An 18,376-nucleotide genomic window follows, 5' to 3' on the forward strand; every position below is an offset into this window, starting at 1 on the left:
AGTCACCAAGGAGGACCGTTTATTTGCAACCAATGCTGCCATCTAGTGGCCATATATAACAGTCACCATGATTCAAACATTCAAACGTGCTTCAAAAAGCCTCAAAAAGGAACCAGTACTGAGTTCTTTTAGTGGAAGGCAGCAGTGATGTGGAGTGGAAAATCTCCTGGAAAATGTTTCACTGCTCTATTTTCCTATTTCTAAAATAAATCAATAAAAAGCATAGCTTCATAGAGTTAATCAGCATCTTAATGAATGGATACAATACCAGACAATTTGGGGAGTTGCAAAGTTGAAATTAAGTTTTTTTAAGTGACAATTACTGACATGTAAATGCCAGGGCTCAAATTAACATTAACATTTCCAATTTACACTGCCATCTTTCACCCTCCCCACCTTAAAATCTAACAATGCAATCCTTGGAAATGTGAGGAATGGTGCCCTGGGAAAGGGCTTTCTCTGGGGCATCCCCTAAATTGTGAAACTCCTTCCCTACAGAGGTGCACATCTAGCATCTTTGTTGTACAGCTAGAGATGCTGGAGAATTTTGACAGAAACAGAAATGGAAATTCCCAATGTTCGCTTATCCGTCCCAGGCCCAGAACAGAAATCAATCCAGCGAATACGATCAGTATTGGCTGTTGTCATTGCTTTCAGTCCACAAATGATACGGAAACAGTTACTTTCCCCCCATTTGCATTGCATTTCCTTTCCAGTGAAATGATTTGGGTGGAATAACGTAATGGCAACATAATTAATTACATAAATTATGTCAATTATGCAATTTTGCCACAGCAGACAGCGAGATGAGGAAGTGCTATGCTTTTATCAGCTGCGTGACAGGCAGAAATTCAACAAGCAAAGCTATTCCCCAGCATGGTAATGTGGTAAAGACCTTTACCAGCTGGAATTCTGCTTATATTTCAGTTATTAAAAGATATAAAAAGGCAAAGCTGGCAATCCTAATCTATTACTTGATACCTTTTGACACCTTCGTGGAAAACACTAGGTTGCCCCAATAAATCATCCCTTATCCCTCCACCACAATCTGCTACCAGGTGAATGACATGGGGATTTTTGATTACCGGATCAATTCCAAAAGGATATGGGTTTCCAGAGTACACTCCCGGTGATACTGGGTTCAGCTGGAGGATCCCTGCATTATGAACAATTTCATCCCTATGAATGAAAATAAAAATGTGAGGTGCTTAAATTGCCCAAAGTTCAAGGTTCTGGTTTTGGGGTACAAAGCCCTATACAGCTTGGGACCAGGATTCCTGAAAGTTCATCTTACCACTTGTATACCCAGCTGATCACTACGCTCTGCAGGTGAGGGCCTCCTGCAGGTACCATCTTATCAGGAGTCCATTCCGCACAACATAGGAAGCGGACCTTTAGTATAATGGCACCTACCCTTTGGAATTCCCTTCCCTGAAATAATTAGACAGGCACCATCTCTGTTATCTTTTCAGTGCCTACTGAAGACCTTCCTCTTTCAACAAGCCTTTTAAGTAGAGACCTTATCCCAGTCTGCGTCTGGGTTGGAATTACTTTTAAAGATGTTTTTAAAGCTTTTTTTAAAAAATATTTTTACAGATGTTTTGTTTTAATATGTTTTAAAGTCTTTTGTTTTTAAGATGTTTTAGAGGGTGTTTAGTGTTTTTGTTTGTCACGCTGGGCTCCTTCTGGAAGGAAGAGCAGGATATTAAATAAATAAATAAATGAGATGGGCTTTCATCATGGCTTGATGTTTTAAAAATAATGAACCCAAAAACCACTGCTTACAGTACCTCAGCCTTCCCTAACATGGTGCCCTATATCTGTTTTAGACCACAATGCCTGTCAGCTGTGCTGGCTGGGCCTGATGGGAGTTGTTCTCCAAAACAAGCTATGCTAGGTTGGGGAAGGCACTAGTTGTACAGCCTCCATGTGAAAAACTCATATTGATGAATCAGTGCCTTATTTTATGTGCATTCTTACTTTTTCTGTTCCACTAGCCATAGCCTTCCATTTGTTCAACAGGGTTGTGGAGGGACACAGGGGAGACTGCACATGTAGCTGCCATTTTCTGCAGCTGCCATGCACTTAGAGTAGCATCTAGCTTGGCTCACAAGCACCCAGTTCACCACTTACGTCCATACACCATTGTTGTACATGGGGCGGACACGCCAGGAAGACCCAAATATATTGAATGACTTGGAGAAGCAATCATTGTAGATGAAGCCGGTATAGATGGAGAAGATACTCATGAGTAGGATCAGGTAGCGGCCACTGAAAAAGGTGTTCCAGATCTGCACGGGAAGATTACCAGGGTAAAGATAACATCAGGAACAGGAAGGGTACATGAGGGATGTGGAGCCTTGGACCTGTGGGCCAAATTCAGCCCTTTCAGCTCTCTCTATCTAGCCCTCAGAACTCTTCCCAGGCCACACCCCCTCTCTGGTCCTGCTTCACACCCCAAGTGTTGCCTCACTGGAATGTGTCCTTGAATTCTGATAATGCCTCTCACTTATCTGGATGCAGGAGAGAGGTGTGTGTAACTGCAGTGGAGATGGGTGGCTTTCAGCACCTTGGACAGCCCCTCAAAAGTTCCGACTAAAACCCAGAGCGGATTCACTGCCTCACTGATGTCAGAACCACCAGACGCCTACTGTACAAAGGGAAAATTTACATTTGTTGCTCTGCCCACTTTTGCTGCTGGCTCCACCCACCACTGGCATGTGGCCCTCTGAAGATTGCCCAGAGGGGAATGCGGCCCCTTGGACAGAAAATGTTTTCCCATCTCTGCAGTATTCAAAGTGTTCTGCTATCTACAAGGGCATCTCTTCACCCAGCTATTCCCTCTCCCCCTCCTCCCAGTTTTGTATTACTGGTTTGGGGAAAAAATAATTCCCTGTCTCTGGAACAACCCCCTTGAAAGTGTTCAATTCTACCCGAGGTCACTCACCTCATTATCACTTTTCTGGGCTAACAGGGACTTCTCATTGGAGATCATCCAGAGAGCAAAGGCCAACATAACGGTACCATGACCACAATCGCCAAACATCACCGCAAACAGAAAAGGGAAGGTGATTATAATGTATGGGGCTGTGGGAAAGAGAAAGACTTTAAGATCATTCATTAAAAGGAGGTGGATTGTTCTAGTGCAATAGTAATAATTTGCATAGAAGCCAGTTGCAGGCTTGAGTGCTATGGTTGTTCTGGGCATTTGTCACAGTCGGTGTACACATCATACATTTAAAGCATGTTTAAAGTACATGACTTCACCTGAAGAATCCTGGGAATTGTCATTTTTAAGGGTGCTGGGAATTACAGTTCTGTAAAGGGTAAACTACAGTTCCCAGGATTCTTTGGGAAAAGCCATGTGCTTTAAGTATATGGTATGTATACACAGGCATCATGTGGAGGGATGGCCCTGAAATTCAGAACCGGGTGATTTAGAAATGAAGTCCTCCAGCTGGACAACAATGCACCAAGCACAAACGCTACTGAATTATCGGCTCAGCTAATATTGGCTCACTCTGACACCAATACTCTCTGCTACTACACACCCCCATCCTGCAATTGGTTCCACCCTCTTTCCCCAAATTTACCCTTCTAAGGGGCAAAGAAGAGAAAGGAGGGCTGGGAAGAAGCATTTTTCCAGAGACCTCATCTTCAAGCCAGGCATGGATTCAATTGCTGCCAAGGAACCTAAAGAGGGGAGTAACCAATCCCTCTGCTTAATAGATTAAACCAGAGAAGGGAACTCGATTTCCCAGATTCCCAAGAGGCAATTGATGCTTCTGAACACCTCTTGCTGCCAAGATAATGGAGTTTCCAATACCTCCTAGCTCAATCAATGGGGCCAAGAAGCATTGGGAACTCCATTTTCCCAGGCTCCCTAAGGGCAATGGATAATCTCGCCATCTGCCAGTGTAGTCATTGCTTAAATTATGGAGAGGCCTGGCACCTTTTGTGACAGCCTTAGTTTAGAGAAAAGGCAAGTAAGAGGTGACATGATAGAAAATTAGAAAATTATGCATAGCATTGGAGAGAGTGGACAGAGAGAAGTTTTTCTCCCTCTCTGGAACTCATGGACACCCAATGAAGCTGAATGCTGGAAAATTTAGACAGATCAAATAAAGTACATCTTCACGCAGCAGATAGTTAAGCTGTGGAACTCACTCCCAGAGGAGGCAGTAATGGCCCCCAACTTGGAGGGCTTTAAAAGATTAGACAAATTCATGGAGGATAAGGCTATCAATGGCTACTAGCCACAATAGCTATGCTCTGCCTCCATAGCTGAAGGCAGTATGCTTCTGAATACTAGTTGCTGGAAACCGCAGGGGGGGAGGAAGAGTGCTCTTGTGCTCAGGTCCTGCTTGCAGGCTTCCCACAGGCATCTGGTTGGCCACTGTGAGAACAGAATGCTGGTCTAGATTGGCCACTGGCCTGATCCAGCAGCCAGTCTCTTCTTATGTTCTTAGCCTTTATTTTAAAAGGCTACAGGATTTGACTAAAATTAGGGAGGAGTCACAGGATATGCTTGTTGGTTTCATTAAAGCCCTCGCTAGGTTTCCCCTGTAATTCGAGTATTGATTTCAGTATATAAATTAAATTAGCATGCGAGGACTAACTGAAATCACCAGGTGGCACTGTTACACATACAGAGCGAAGGAATGACGTTAATCTTGCAAGGAAGTCTCCTTTTGGCAAGCTGGAGGAAGGACATTTTCACTACCAGACATTAGTTACCATTGACAATTAGTGTAATTCTCTTTTGAAAGCTGGGCACTGGTGATTGCACTGAATGTCCTGTCAAAAAGCATATGCCTAACTGATTGCACTTTTTGTTCACCTCTTTATGACAATGGCATTCAACAAAAAAAGTATGTGCGGGGTCCATATTGCTATTTTTTTCCTACTTCAGATAAAACATTTTATCTACAAAGACCCAAATGTCACTGCATGCCAGACAAGCAGCCCTGGTTTAAGTGCAAGTGAAAGGAATCAAAAGGAATGATGGCACCTCACATTTCATTTCAAATCTTCAATCTTCAAAAACCAGTTACAGCAAAAATTAAAACAAGAGTCCATTTACCTGGATTAAGCTCTCTGTAATTGCCCACACCATAGGAATTTACAATAGTTTGAAAACCTGCAGTGAACTTATTGGTTCTGTTAAAGGTAGGAGGAGACATCTTAGTATGTATTGCAGTCAGGATTGGGTTGATCGTAGAGCCACTACGTTCCTACAAGCAGAGTAATGATGATTAGGATAATCTCTACAACAAAGCTTTATACCGATTTAGTTGTCATAGCATCTGCCAAGGAATCCTGGAAATTTTAGACTTTTGGAAAAGGCCAATGTGTTTCTAACACACATCACAAGTGCTTTTACTAAACTATAATTCCCAGGGTTCTTTGTAAGGGAAACCCTTGCAATTAAACAAGGTTGATCTGTAATGTGTGGATGTGCTAAACTGGTCAAAGAATTCTGTATCCCATTTATTAACATGGAGTCCCAAACTCATTCTGTCCTGAAGATATAAGGTGGGTAACATAACTAAACCTGGCAACAAAATAAAATGCTGAATATGTAAAATTAACAAATGAGGATAGACTCCTCTAGGACACTGTCCCCCACTTTTTTTCCTGTGTCTGAGACCACATATGATTATACCTCAAGAACCCCATATCTCTCATTCTACACACTAGCTTTTGTTACAAACCATGGCCCAAATACTTGCTATATGTTAAAAACAGCAGCTTATATGATGGGCCAGTTGCACTATAAAGTTTTGCCATATACAGCAAAGTGAAGGTCAGAGAACAGTAAAATGATATGAGTAAGAAATAATAAAAATGGAAACAGCTACTGTCAGCAAATTCTACAGATTATATATTTCATTTTGAGCTTCTTTTTCTAAGCACCAGGGGCATTTCTGCTATAATGTTTCCAAAATTAGCTATCATGAAGCTGAGACCAGCTGTTTTCTTTTTCTCCAACAAAAGCATGAACGCTTGTTATAAAGACTTTCTGCCATGGAAGATTACTTACAAAATATCGAATAATCACGGCCTGGTTCAGATGAGCTTAAAGCAGCCTTCACCAACTTGGTGCCCTCCAGGTGTTTTAGACTACAACTCCCATCAGCCGAATGATGGGTGGACTTGAAGGGAGTTGCAGTCCAAAACATCTGGAAGGCACCAAGTTGGTGAGAGTCTGTCTCATCACACATTGGGTGTGCCTGTCCTGCCTCTGGCACACATGGATACCACCTTTGCATAGGGCAAATTCCCTGGAAACTGAAAACAACTGCACAATTTGGACCTATCTCGGTTAGATTTTATGCATGTAACTTGGATGCCTTTAAAAGACGATTAGCCAAATTCATGAAGGATAAAGCTATCAATGTCTACTAGCCATAATGGCTGTCTCCACTGTTGGAGGCCGTATGTCTCTGAATGACAGTTGCTGGGAATCACAAGTGGAGAAACCGCTGCTATGCTCAGGTCCTACTTGCGGCCTTCTCATAGGCATCAGCTCAGCCACTGTGAGAACAGAATGTACCATTGGTCTCACCTGAAAGGTGATTTTCATAGGAGTGGGCCATCACCGTGGGGAAATAGTTCCACCTATCGTGCGAAGGCAAGAATGTTTTTGAAGTCAAGACTAGGGACGTCATGCCCCTCCCACTCTCCAGTTCATTCGTAGTGAGTCTAAAAAGAGATATCTAAAAATACAAGAACAAGGCCAACAGGCCCGCCAGGAAAATAACATAATAGTCACATGCATAACAACATGACTCTAACATAACTACATAACATAACAGAACTAAAAGTCTTGACTTCACTCTTACATTTAAATATAATAGCGTAACAATAACATGTAACCCATTGATAAAAAGTCTAGTCATCCTCCAACTGGGAGGGTCGTGATGGCCCACTCCTATGAAAATCACCTTTCAGGTGAGACCAATGGTACATTTTCCATAGGAGGTGGGCCATCACCGTGGGATGTACCAAAGCAACCCATATAGGGAGGGACCACCCACATGTTAATCCTCATTAAGAACCTGTTGCAACACTCGTCTGCCAAAAGATGCATCAGCAGAGGCATAACGATCAATTTTATAATGCCTTATAAACGAGTGTGGGGTAGACCAGACTGCAGCCCTACAAATATCGGCAACAGGAGCATTAGTGGCAAAAGCAGCCGAGGTGGCAGCTGACCTGGTAGAATGAGCCGTTATACTAGCTGGAACTGACAGCTTCAGGGACTCTTATGCTAAAGTAATGCATGCCCTTAACCAACGGGATAAGGTAGGATTGGATACTTTATGCCCCATAGACCTTGGATGAAAGGATACAAACAGAGACTCCGTTCGTCGAATCTCTTGGGTCCTAGACAGGTAGGTCTTGAGAGCCCTCCGGACATCCAACGAATGCCAAGCCTTCTCGAGAGGATGGGTAGGATTCGGGCAAAAGGAAGGCAAAACAATGTCCTGGTTGCAATGAAAAACTGAATCGACCTTGGGACGAAAGGAAGGGTCAGTCTTCAGCACAACAGAGTCCTTATGGAAGACGCAGAGGTGTCTAGCAGAAGACAATGCGCCCAACTCCAAAACGCGTCTGGCAGATGTGATTGCGATCAGAAACAGGACCTTGAAGGACAGTATACGTAGGGGCACAGTCCTGATGGGTTCAAACGGAGGGCGTTGCAAAGCCTGCAGAACTTTCGGCAAACTCCATGAGGGGAACCGATGGACAACAGCCGGAGAGCGTAGGGCGACTCCCCTCAAAAAACGTTTGATGAACGGATGTGAGGAAATATGATCTCCAGGAGAGGACACTGAGAGAATGGATGACAGAGTAGACGCATGTCGACGTAGAGTGTTGGGTCGAAGTCCCATCATAAAGCCACTATGGAGAAATTGGAGCACCTGGTGCACATTGGCCTGGGATGGATCGTGGTGGTGGGACTGACACCACTTGGAGAAAGCCACCCAGGTATGTTGATAAATGCGAGTGGTAGATGGTCTTCTCGAGGCCAAAATAATATCAATCACAGCGTCAGACAGTCCAGCTGACCTCAAGTGTCTCCGTTCAAACGCCACGCTGTTAGATTGAGCCAAGTAGGGTCCTGGTGCAGTACTGGACCCTGGGATAGGAGGTCTGGCGTTACTGGAAGTGTCCAAGGATCCATCATTGACATTGCCAGAAGATCTGAGAACCACGGACGGCGTGGCCAAAATGGTGCTATCAGAACCAGCTGTGCCCTTTCGGTTCGCGCCTTCCTCAAGGTTTTGGCTAACAATGATATGGGAGGAAAGGCGTACAATAGACCGTCTGGCCACGGTGTTGTCAGAGCATCCACTGCTTCTGCTGTTGAGTCCAGGTATCGGGCAAAGTACCTTGGAAGCTGGCAATTGTGACTGGAAGCAAACAGGTCGACTGAGAGGGCGCCGAACCGACACTGGAGACGATGGAAAATGGCTGGATGAAGTTTCCATTCTCCCGGGAAGACCTGTTGTCTGCTGAGCCAGTCTGCTGTCACATTCCAAATCCCTCTGAGGTGCTCTGCTTTCAGGGATTGTAGATGTTGTTCTGCCCAGACAAAGATGAGGGAGGCTAAGTCCTGCAGAGGACGAGACCTGGTGCCCCCCTGTCTGTTCAAATGTGATTTTACACACGTGTTGTCTGTTCGAATGAGCACATGATGCAAAGGGAACAGAGACTGAAAATGACATAGAGCCAAGTGGACAGCCTTTAGTTCCAGCCAGTTGATGCTTCGAGATTGCTCTGCGTTGGGCCAAACCCCCTGAACGTACTGGGAGTTGCAGTGGGCTCCCCAACCTATGAGACTGGCGTCTGTGGTCACGACGGTTCTGCGGGGTTCTCTGAACGACGTGCCCTTGGAGAGATGTTGAACCTTGGTCCACCAACAGAAGGAGAGGCGCAGAGCGGGGCTCAAACGAACTTTGCGATGGTTGGAGCTGGCAATGTCTTTTTGAAAAGGCAACAGAGTCCACTGAAGGGGCCGAGTGTGGGCTCGAGCCCAGGGCACAATGTGGATTGTGGAGATAAACATCCCGAGCGCTCTGGCGAGAAGCATGACGTCTGCGGATGTTTGTTGCATCAGGGACCTTGCGATGCTTGTGATGGCAGTGATGCGATCTGGAGCCAGGAAGACCATTGCCTGCAGGGTGTCCAACATTGCCCCAAGGTTTAGTAGGCGTTGGGTTGGTTGGAGATGGCTTTTGTCGAAGTTGACAAGCCAGCCGTAGGTCTGCAAAACATTGAGGGTGATCATTAAATGATGATGAGCCAGCTCTTCAGACTTGGACCGTATCAGCAGATCATCCAAATATGGGTAGATATGAACCCCTTGGGTCCGAAGGTAAGCCACTAGGATGAGTAGCACCTTGGTAAATACTCTTGGAGCAGAGGAGAGGCCAAATGGCATCGCTCTATATTGAAAATGTTGGTGGCCAAAGGCAAACCGAAGAAACTTTCTGTGGGCTATGCAAATGGGCACATGGAGATACGCTTCCTTAAGGTCGATAGAAGCCAGGAAGTCTCCTTCATGCAGACTCTCGGTAATGGGATGGAGAGATTCCATTTTGAACCTGCGGTATGTTACAAAACGGTTGACAAACTTGAGGTCCAATACCGCCCTCCAAGATAAATCTCGTTTTGGCACAGCAAATAGGAGGGAGTACACCCCTTCCGACCTCTCAGTTGTGGGAACTGGCTCTATTGCCGCTATGTCCAAGAGGTGATGTATAGCTGTCTGCATGATGTTGTGCCTGGGTGGTGCCCTTGGGCAAGGAGACGGATGGAATCTGTCTGATGGGGTTGCCCAGAACTCTATGGTATAGCCGTAAGTGAAAAGGTCCCTGATCCAGGAGACCGTAGTAAGGCACAGCCATCGATCTCCAAAATTAAGTAATCTGCCACCTATGGGGAGGGCGTTAATACTACTTGTGTAGGCGAGGGCCTCCCCTATATGAGGACGATGAGTTGCCCCTGCGCCCTTGGTACTGACCTCTGCCCTGGAAGTGTCGGTTCCAGGAGCCCCTGAATGCGTTGGAGTCATAGGGTCTGAAGTCGTGGCCTCGTCCTCCTGGCCGCGTTCCTCAAAAGGACTGGTTAGAACGAAAGGAGGGAAATCGCCTGAAGGGCCTGTGGTCGATGTTCTTGACTGTGGCCAGAACCGGTTTTTGGGCGTCTTTTGGATCAACCAGAACTGCCTTTAGAGCTTCCTCGCCGAAGAGTAGAGATCCGGAGTAAGGAGCCTTGGACAGGTTCAGTCTGGCCGCTGAATCAGCTTGCCAGTGGTGAAGCCAGAGGGTGCGACGAGCGACTATTTGAGTCGTCATGGCTCGTGCCCCTAATTGAGTGGCATCCAAAGTGGCATCGGCCACAAAAGCTGCTGTCTTACATAATTTCGATAGTGCTCTTCTGAAGGCGACAGGATCAGGGTTAGCATCCTCTAGAAGGTCATCCATCCACATCATAGAGGCTCTGGAGAATATGGAGGCTGAAGCGGAGGCACGCATGGCTAAGGCAGTGGCCTCGTGATTCTTGCGGAGGCCGAAGTCTATTCGTCGCTCAGTAGTATCTTTTAGGTGGGATTCCCCTTCCCTGGGCAAAAGAGATCTTGAAACGAGGCGAGCGATTGGTTCATCTATGCCAGGGACATCTAACTTGGTGGCAAAGTCTGGGGCTAGGGCGTACAATCTGTCAGCCAGGTTCTTGAAGCGTCGGGCTTTGAGTGGATGAGCCCATTCTTCGGAGGCTAATTTGGCAATTGGGTCCGGCACCGGGATGTAGTGTTCAGTAGGTGCAGGGGATTTGAGGACCTTGGCCCCTTTGATAGCTGGGGCAGACGAAGTTGAAGGTGCAGTCTGGAGACCAAGGGTATGAAGTACCCTCCGTGCTAGCGGTTGATAATCTGAGGTATCGAACAAGCGATACGAAGTATCCTCCTCATGATCTGAATAGTCGCTCCAGTCGTCTCCTTCAACATGGTCAGTGAAAGTTGACTCCTCCGCATACGAGGCTTCATCCGTACATCTGCCTCTGGCTACATCAAAGGGATCTGGTGAAGAGGAAGGATGAGCTTCATGGAACGCACGTTGGTCCATGTTGAGTGGGGGTATGGCAGGAACTTGTGGTAGTGACTGCATTCGCATGAAAAAAGCCAGCATGGCTTGGAGTTGGGAGAGAAAATCAGGAGACAGCTGCAGACCAGATGTGGGAGATGTATGTGCCTGGTGAACTATTGGAACAGATGTTTGAGGCGGTAAACCAGAGGTAGGTTCGTTAGGCGAACAGTGAGCGGGAAAGCCAACAAACTCTTCCTCGTCAGAGGCAGTAGTAGGAGAATGGAAAATGTCACTTATGTGTGTCTGTGCTGTGGCGTTGGTTGGCACAGAGACATAACGAGGGCGCTTTGGTTTACTATGGCTGGAAAGATGTTTTGTCTTAGCCAGTGCTTTGGCATGTCTGGTCTTAGACGTGTTAGGATGTTGTGGCTTGGCTGATTGTGGCATGTCTGGCTGATCTGGCACCATGTGTGTTGATGGTGACATGCCTGGCTGTTCTGCCATCTTATATAAACCTGGGTGCAGTACACTGCCACGGAGGGGGCAGGATGTAAAGACCCGAACTGGCACAGCGTACTACCACGGAGGGGGTAGGATACACTGGCAGATGGCGAAATGCACTGCCACAGAGGGGGCAGAATGCACTGAGGTATCAGCGTTAATATAATATAGGCTGTTTTAGAGTTGGCACACTCAGATTAGTGCTGTAGGCTGGGTTTTTGGCTTGTTCACGGCCCCAGAGGGGGCAGGATATACAATGTAAATCAGATTTAATACAAGTCAGCCACTGATATTAAAGCTCCAGCCTTGATAATGTAATCCAGCCACTAGGATTAAAGCTCCAGCCTTGATAATGTAATCCAGCCACTAGGATTAAAGCTCCAGCCTTGATAATACAATCCAGCCCACTAGGATTGGAGCTCCAGCCTTGATAATATAATTCAGCCACAAGGATTACAGCCACAGTAAAAATGTGTGTAAATCAGCCTTGTGTAAGTTTGTCAGCAGCACAAACATACAGATAGATAGCCTGCAGGGGAGGTATCCGATGCTTAATAAATGGTAACAAAAAAGGCGGGAATTTTGAATTTCAAAAAATGGCGCCCGGAAAAACGGGCAGGAAAAAACGATCAAAAAGGGGCTGAGGGAGAAGGAGCAATGGCGGCCGTCGGAAGCGAACTGGGGGAAGGGCTGCCCAGCACGGACTCGCTGAAAGCCGCAGTAGCGGCTCTGGAAAAACTCTGGAAGAAGCAGGTAGAGGAAAAAACGGCAGCCGCCGCAGAGAGAGCCGCCGTCGCGGTCTGTAAAGCCCTTCGCAGTGGGATTTAAGCCACGTAGCGAGGGCGATCTGAGGTAAAGGAGTAACGGCGGGAGCCGCAGCTGCAAGCTCCCGCTGAGATCGGATCAGCCGCAGCCGCGGCAACGATCAGGGGGGAGGAGGGAGGGGGATTCCCCTTCCCTCACAAGCGATCAAAAGCGATCAAAAAGAGAACCGCAGCCGCGGTCACTGAGGGAGCCCCCTGGCTACGGATACGACAGAGCCGGGGGGGGGAGGGGGCTTGAAACTGCCAAAACAAAGAGAGCTGCAGCCGCGGTCTCAGAGGGAGCCCCCAGTCAAGGAAATAAAAGAAATTAAATAGCTCTGAGGAAAGGGGGAAGAGAGCCGCAGCCGCGGTCTCTGAGGGGATCCTCAGTAGGCTAGACACAAAAAACGGAAAAAAGGCTTTAAAGAGAAATAGACAAACAAATACGAGACTTAGCTAAATGCTACGTGAAATTCCAATCTTGTTCGTACGAAGGCAAGAATGAACTGGAGAGTGGGAGGGGCATGACGTCCCTAGTCTTGACTTCAAAAACATTCTTGCCTTCGCACGATAGGTGGAACTATTTCCCCACGGTGATGGCCCACCTCCTATGGAAAATGCTGGACTAGATGGGCTTTTTGTCTGATCCTGCAGGGCTCTCCTCATGTTCTTAGGTCCTATACAAATGTTATGTCCATTCATGAACATCCCGTGGACCTGGAGGCAGAAGAGGTGAATGGGGGGGGGAGTGGGCACTAGAGATTGTATCCACTTGGTGATGCTGGTTATGGTCCACTTCCATTAATTTTCCGCTACCTTTGCTTTTACCAATCCTTTTTTTCCTTCCAAAAATAACATTTTGTTATCAGTATTTCTAACAATGTTTTCCTTTTAGAAAGGAAAGCGGCTTTCTCTCTGTCCCGTGCCACCCACCTAATCCCCTCCTTCCTCCTGCCCCCAAATTGTATTAATTTCCCTATCCCCCAGCCCTAGGAGAAAGCAAGAGATCGCCTGGACAATTTTATGTTAGCAAAGCAAGGAAGCATGCTGATGAGTTTAACATTAATAAAGCCAAGACCCATGCTGATCAATTTCACATTACCAAAGATGCTGATCAGTTTAATGTTAGCAAAGACTTATCCTAGTCAGTTTCATCCTAGCAAAGCAAAGGCACATGCTGGTTAGTTTCACCTTAGCACAGCAAAGACCAATGCTGGTTAATTTCAAGTCAGCTCAGCAATACAGCACACAGAATGTTGTTACATTCTGTGTGGGTTTTTTTAAATCCAGTGTCAGGAAAAGTGGCAGAAGTTTGCAGCATTCAAGATTGATCCACAAAGACAGCAAATGCACAAACTATATGGAAATCTGGTGCTATGTTCAGTTTTAGCCATGCCTAGTGGGCATAGTCTCACTCTTGCACCATTCTTGCACCATGCATAGCCTCTCATGCATAGCCTCTAAGTTTGTCCAAACCAAGGCCAGCATCAGAATGCAACATCCCCATTATTTTTTGCTGGAAAGATCTCTGAACAGCATTATTAATATTATTATTATTATTATTATTATTATTATTATTATTATTATTATTATTTAGTCCTTGCAAATGCAATCCAAAGCGATGTACAACAATAATAAAACACTAAAACCAATTATAAGAAACCAATAATAATAATAAAATATCTAAAAACATCAGTACAGATAAAAGACAGATCTTACAAAAACTGCCATACTAAAAGAGGCCACCAATATCTGAAGCCTTTCAAATTAAGGGCGAAAAGCTTGGATAAAAAGGGTTTTGTCTGGTGCCTAAAATGAGATAATGATGGCGCCAAGCATGCCTCCCTGGGAAGAGTATTTTGCAAACAAGTGAGGCAAGAGTCTCTTGATCACAGATCTTTCCAACACAAACCATGTAGGTTTTGCTGAATTCCAACGTGACAGGTACTCCACCAACATGTAGAAGGAAAATGGAAGAATTCATTAGAATTGGCAGTTTTCAAGTGAAAACAAACTCAGAAAAAGTCATGAGAACAAGAAAGTGATAAAAAATGATGAATTCTGAGTCTGCAACCAATTAGGATTGCAAGAACCTGCCTTAGACTGACCATGGTCACCCTCACTCACTTTTTTCTACCCTGATGGGCAGCAGCTCTCCAGATCCTAACTGGAGTAGCTGGGGACTGAGCATAGGACCTTTTGCATGCAAACCATGTGCTCTACCACTGAGCTGTGGCTGTTCATCCAAAGCATGCTAATGAAGATCCTCTGGAAATCAGCTAAGGCATTCCAGATGCAGCATCTTACCATTCCTCGATTCAGAGCCCTTTTTATATTGATTGTGTCTACCACGGGGAACCAGATCTCAGCAATGACGCACTGCTGGGTGACATCAATGTTACAAGAATTCAGGATGTGGTAGATGGCTTTCATTTTCTTCACCTTGATCCCCCAGCTCCACAGGTTTGCTGATGCTTCCTTCAGCAGCCCCTGCCGATGGGACTCAGTTTGGGTGATCACCTGTAAACAAAGCATGGATGAAAGCTTATGACATACCTAATTAAAATTTAGGTTCACCCTAATACCTCAGATACTAAGTTGTAACCCATGTCGTCTCCACCCATCGGACCAGATCACTCTTATTTCTGCATCCAATTGCCACAGTCATTGCCTGAAGTTTGCTTCCTTCCTTTCATAAACATGCCTATCATCCTACCCTTACCACAGTTTGAGGAGCTTTTGAGTTTAGAAAAAAGGCAAGTAATTTCATAATATATTTACTTATGTCAAATATTTATATACCACTGAATCATTTGCATTTCTAAGCAGAATACATAAAAACAAGCCATACATTAAATTTTTTTAAATTATCTTATCTTACTATCTAATAAAAATTTAAGCATCATGCTACAGTGGCACTGAAAACTACAGCATGATCACCTGCAGCATTCCATGGTGATGACCAAGCCAGGCACAATGGGAGAGCTAGCGTGGCAGGTGCATGGCTGACAGATGTGCATGAGTTCACGTGCCCAAGGAGCAGGAGACAAACGGAGAGAGGCAGGAGTAAACACAGGGTAGGAAGGCTTAGCGGAAGAGACAAATGAAGACTGGCAGAAGTAAAGAGAGGGTGGGATGGTTTAACAGAGGAAAAACAGAGACGGTGTGGCCATGAGGGTGGCAGCAGTAGAGGAACAGGTGAGGCAAGCAGGTGGGAGCACAAGCTGGTCCATGGGGGCCGAGGTGCACCAATACCTGGAGGCACTTGGGGTTTTGGCAAGGGGAGCAGGGTGCCTGGGGTGGGGGTGGGGTGAAGCCCATAGGGACAAAATGCCTGCTGGAACAAGAAAGTCTTAGTCATATGTAAGAGTAAGAGGTGACATGATAGAAGTGTATGAAATTATACATGGTGTGGAGAAAGTGGATGGAGAAAAGCTTTGCTCTCTCTCATAACATTAGAACACACGGATATCCAAATGATGCTGAATGTCGGAAGGTTCAGGACAGGCAAAAGAAAGTGCTTCACACAGCGCATAGTTACATTAAGGAATTTGCTCCCACAAGAGGCAGTGATGGCCACCAACCTGGATGACTTCAAAAGAGGATTAGACAAATTCATGGAGCGTAAGGTTCTCAATGGCTACTAGCCACAATGGCTATGTTTTACCTCTACTGTCGGAGGCAGTATGCCTCTCCATGCTGGTTGCTGGGAATCACAAATGGGGAGTGTGCTGTTGCACTCAGGTCCTGCTTGCAGACTTCCCATAGGTATCTGGCTGACCACAGTGCTGGACTTGATGAGGCTTTGGCCTGATTCAGCAGGGCTCTTCTTATGTTCTTATATGTTTAGTAATAATTGCTATAATTTAACTAGGTAACTGCATGCCAACTCAGTCTGCTGCCCAGGCCCTAAATGTTGTTGATGGGCAAACTCAAAGTCTCTGCTGCCCTCCCTTCTTACTTTTTTTTTTAATCTTGAAACTGGAAAGCCATTCAAATAGAGGATATTTTCAAATAGAGGGCTGTCTTCTGTAAAGTAGGGCTGCATACACACCACACATTTAAAGCACATTTAAACACACATACACACAACCAAACAACCCTGGAAACTGTAGTTTGTTAAGGGTGCTGGGAATTGTAGCTCTGTGAGGGGTAAGCTATATTTCCCAGATAGGTATGTACGCAGCCTAGACACATGGGTTCCCCAGCCGGGCCTGACTGACCAGTGAGTCAGAAGAGCAAAGGCAATGGCTACCTACTGTGTTTAGATCCTCAATCCTTGTATTCACACCAGCAGCAATTTCTCGACGCTCTCCAGCGGACTCAGGGCAGGGGTACACTGTGGCACGGAATCTAGCAAGGAGACAAGGCAAAACAAACAAGCCAGTGGCAACCATTGTACAACAGCGTTTGCTATGTACTAAGAACTAGAATGCTCTCCTGCCCAAACCAGGGCAAAGGTTTCTGTATAAATTAGATATGCTGCATACTAGCCAACAGGTGCCACCATCAGGCCACTGTGCAGTCACAGCAATCCTTCCATGGTATCTTTGGCTACTACTGCAAAAAACAAGAGTGAATGACTCACTTGGCCATGCTCAGACCATAGTGGCCCAATTCCAAAGAAATGCCTTTATCTGGCACAGCTGAGTGGCACAAGAGCTGTTAAGGGAGGGCTAGCCATCACTGTTAGCAGGGATGGGTAGAGTTTGCTTCCTCTGCAACATTATTCCTCAAGTGCATTGCTGTAGATCTAGATAACCTGTATGTGTGAATATAAGCTGCTGTGTACTTAGTGTCCCTGGTTCAGGAACTAAACCTACCCCTTCCTCTCAGTGAACCCAGAATCTGGGACAAAGGTCAGCATTTTCCCTCTCTCAACAATGTCCTCAGTTGCTGCCTGACTCCAGGACTCCATAGCACTACATAAGAACCACTAGGAACTTAACCAGACCCTGTCTGGAGAGGTTGCCATTTCCCGGTGTAATGGAACCTGGGAACAGGCTTCATTATGTTTATTCTGCACAGAACAGCAGCAACTCGGCTTCCCATTCCAAACAAGAAAGGTAAACTGTTTTGGTGACACAGGGTGGTATGGTTTTCAATGGCAGATTTGTGTTCTTTGTAACATTGTTGTGCTCTAAGTAGCCTGCTCCTCAAAGCAGTATTAGGTCATTAAAACAGTGTGGCCAGTTGTTGTAATCACGAATAGACATGAACAAATCTGTCGATCTAGGTTTCTTTCAGTTTTTTGGTTTTCCAAAGTTAAATTCATCATATTTCTGCATCAATTTGCATTTTAAGTCCTGACAAACATTTATCAGCATTTTAGTTCTCCTGATATAACCACTTTTGTATGCAATTTGATCTAATATACACATTTCTGCAAGCAGCTTTCCCTAATATAATGCATTTTGGTATGCATTTATTTTCACTAATATGTGCATTTTGATGCACCCTTTCCCCTAATATATGCATGATTGTGCAGTTTTTTTGGTTGGCAAATGGCATAGCAAAATTTGGAAAAGTGTAAATTTTGAAGGATAACTACGTTTCAGTGCATGTATTGTTTCTAAATTGTGAATTAGGTAGGCTTGAGTTAAAATAAAAAAACTGAATCGAATTTCAGCTCCATTCCTAAATGATAAGTACGCAGTAGCCCTAATAAGCCCACCTGAAGGACCATGTGCTTTGCTCCAATAATACATGGAGTGGCTAGATTGCCCATCATTTGCCAAGCTACAATCTGATCACAAGACAGTCCTTGCATATATACATGAACAAGAGTACAAGGCAAAGTTAAGAATCCATACAGTACTTTGCTCCTTCATTTTAGGCAGAAAGTGCCATGAATTCATAATAAATGTTCATTCCAATTTCAACTCTGAAATGGGATCTCCAACAAAATATTCTAAAAAAAGATAACTCAAGCCTCCTAGCCCTCTTTCATTATTATTTCAGTTTCATATACTTCTG

At 45.3% G+C, this 18,376-nt stretch overlaps 1 protein-coding gene across 3 annotated transcripts in view; it reads right to left on the reverse strand.

Moving 5' to 3' along the window:
• The window catches only part of ATP6V0A4 (ATPase H+ transporting V0 subunit a4), a 51,382-nt gene that overhangs the window by 20,798 nt on the left and 12,208 nt on the right, over positions 1–18,376 (reverse strand). For all 3 annotated transcript variants that reach the window (XM_061638824.1, XM_061638822.1, XM_061638823.1), the window contains exons 8-13: positions 16,660–16,753; positions 14,708–14,920; positions 5,084–5,234; positions 2,948–3,087; positions 2,134–2,291; positions 1,086–1,179 (exon numbers count right to left, since the gene is read on the reverse strand). In XM_061638824.1, the coding sequence (XP_061494808.1) occupies positions 1,086–1,179; positions 2,134–2,291; positions 2,948–3,087; positions 5,084–5,234; positions 14,708–14,920; positions 16,660–16,753 (850 nt within the window). The remainder of the gene's footprint in view (positions 1–1,085; positions 1,180–2,133; positions 2,292–2,947; positions 3,088–5,083; positions 5,235–14,707; positions 14,921–16,659; positions 16,754–18,376) is intronic.

Source organism: Rhineura floridana, chromosome 8 (assembly GCF_030035675.1).
Source record: "Rhineura floridana isolate rRhiFlo1 chromosome 8, rRhiFlo1.hap2, whole genome shotgun sequence".
Taxonomy (NCBI): Eukaryota; Metazoa; Chordata; class Lepidosauria; order Squamata; family Rhineuridae; genus Rhineura; species Rhineura floridana.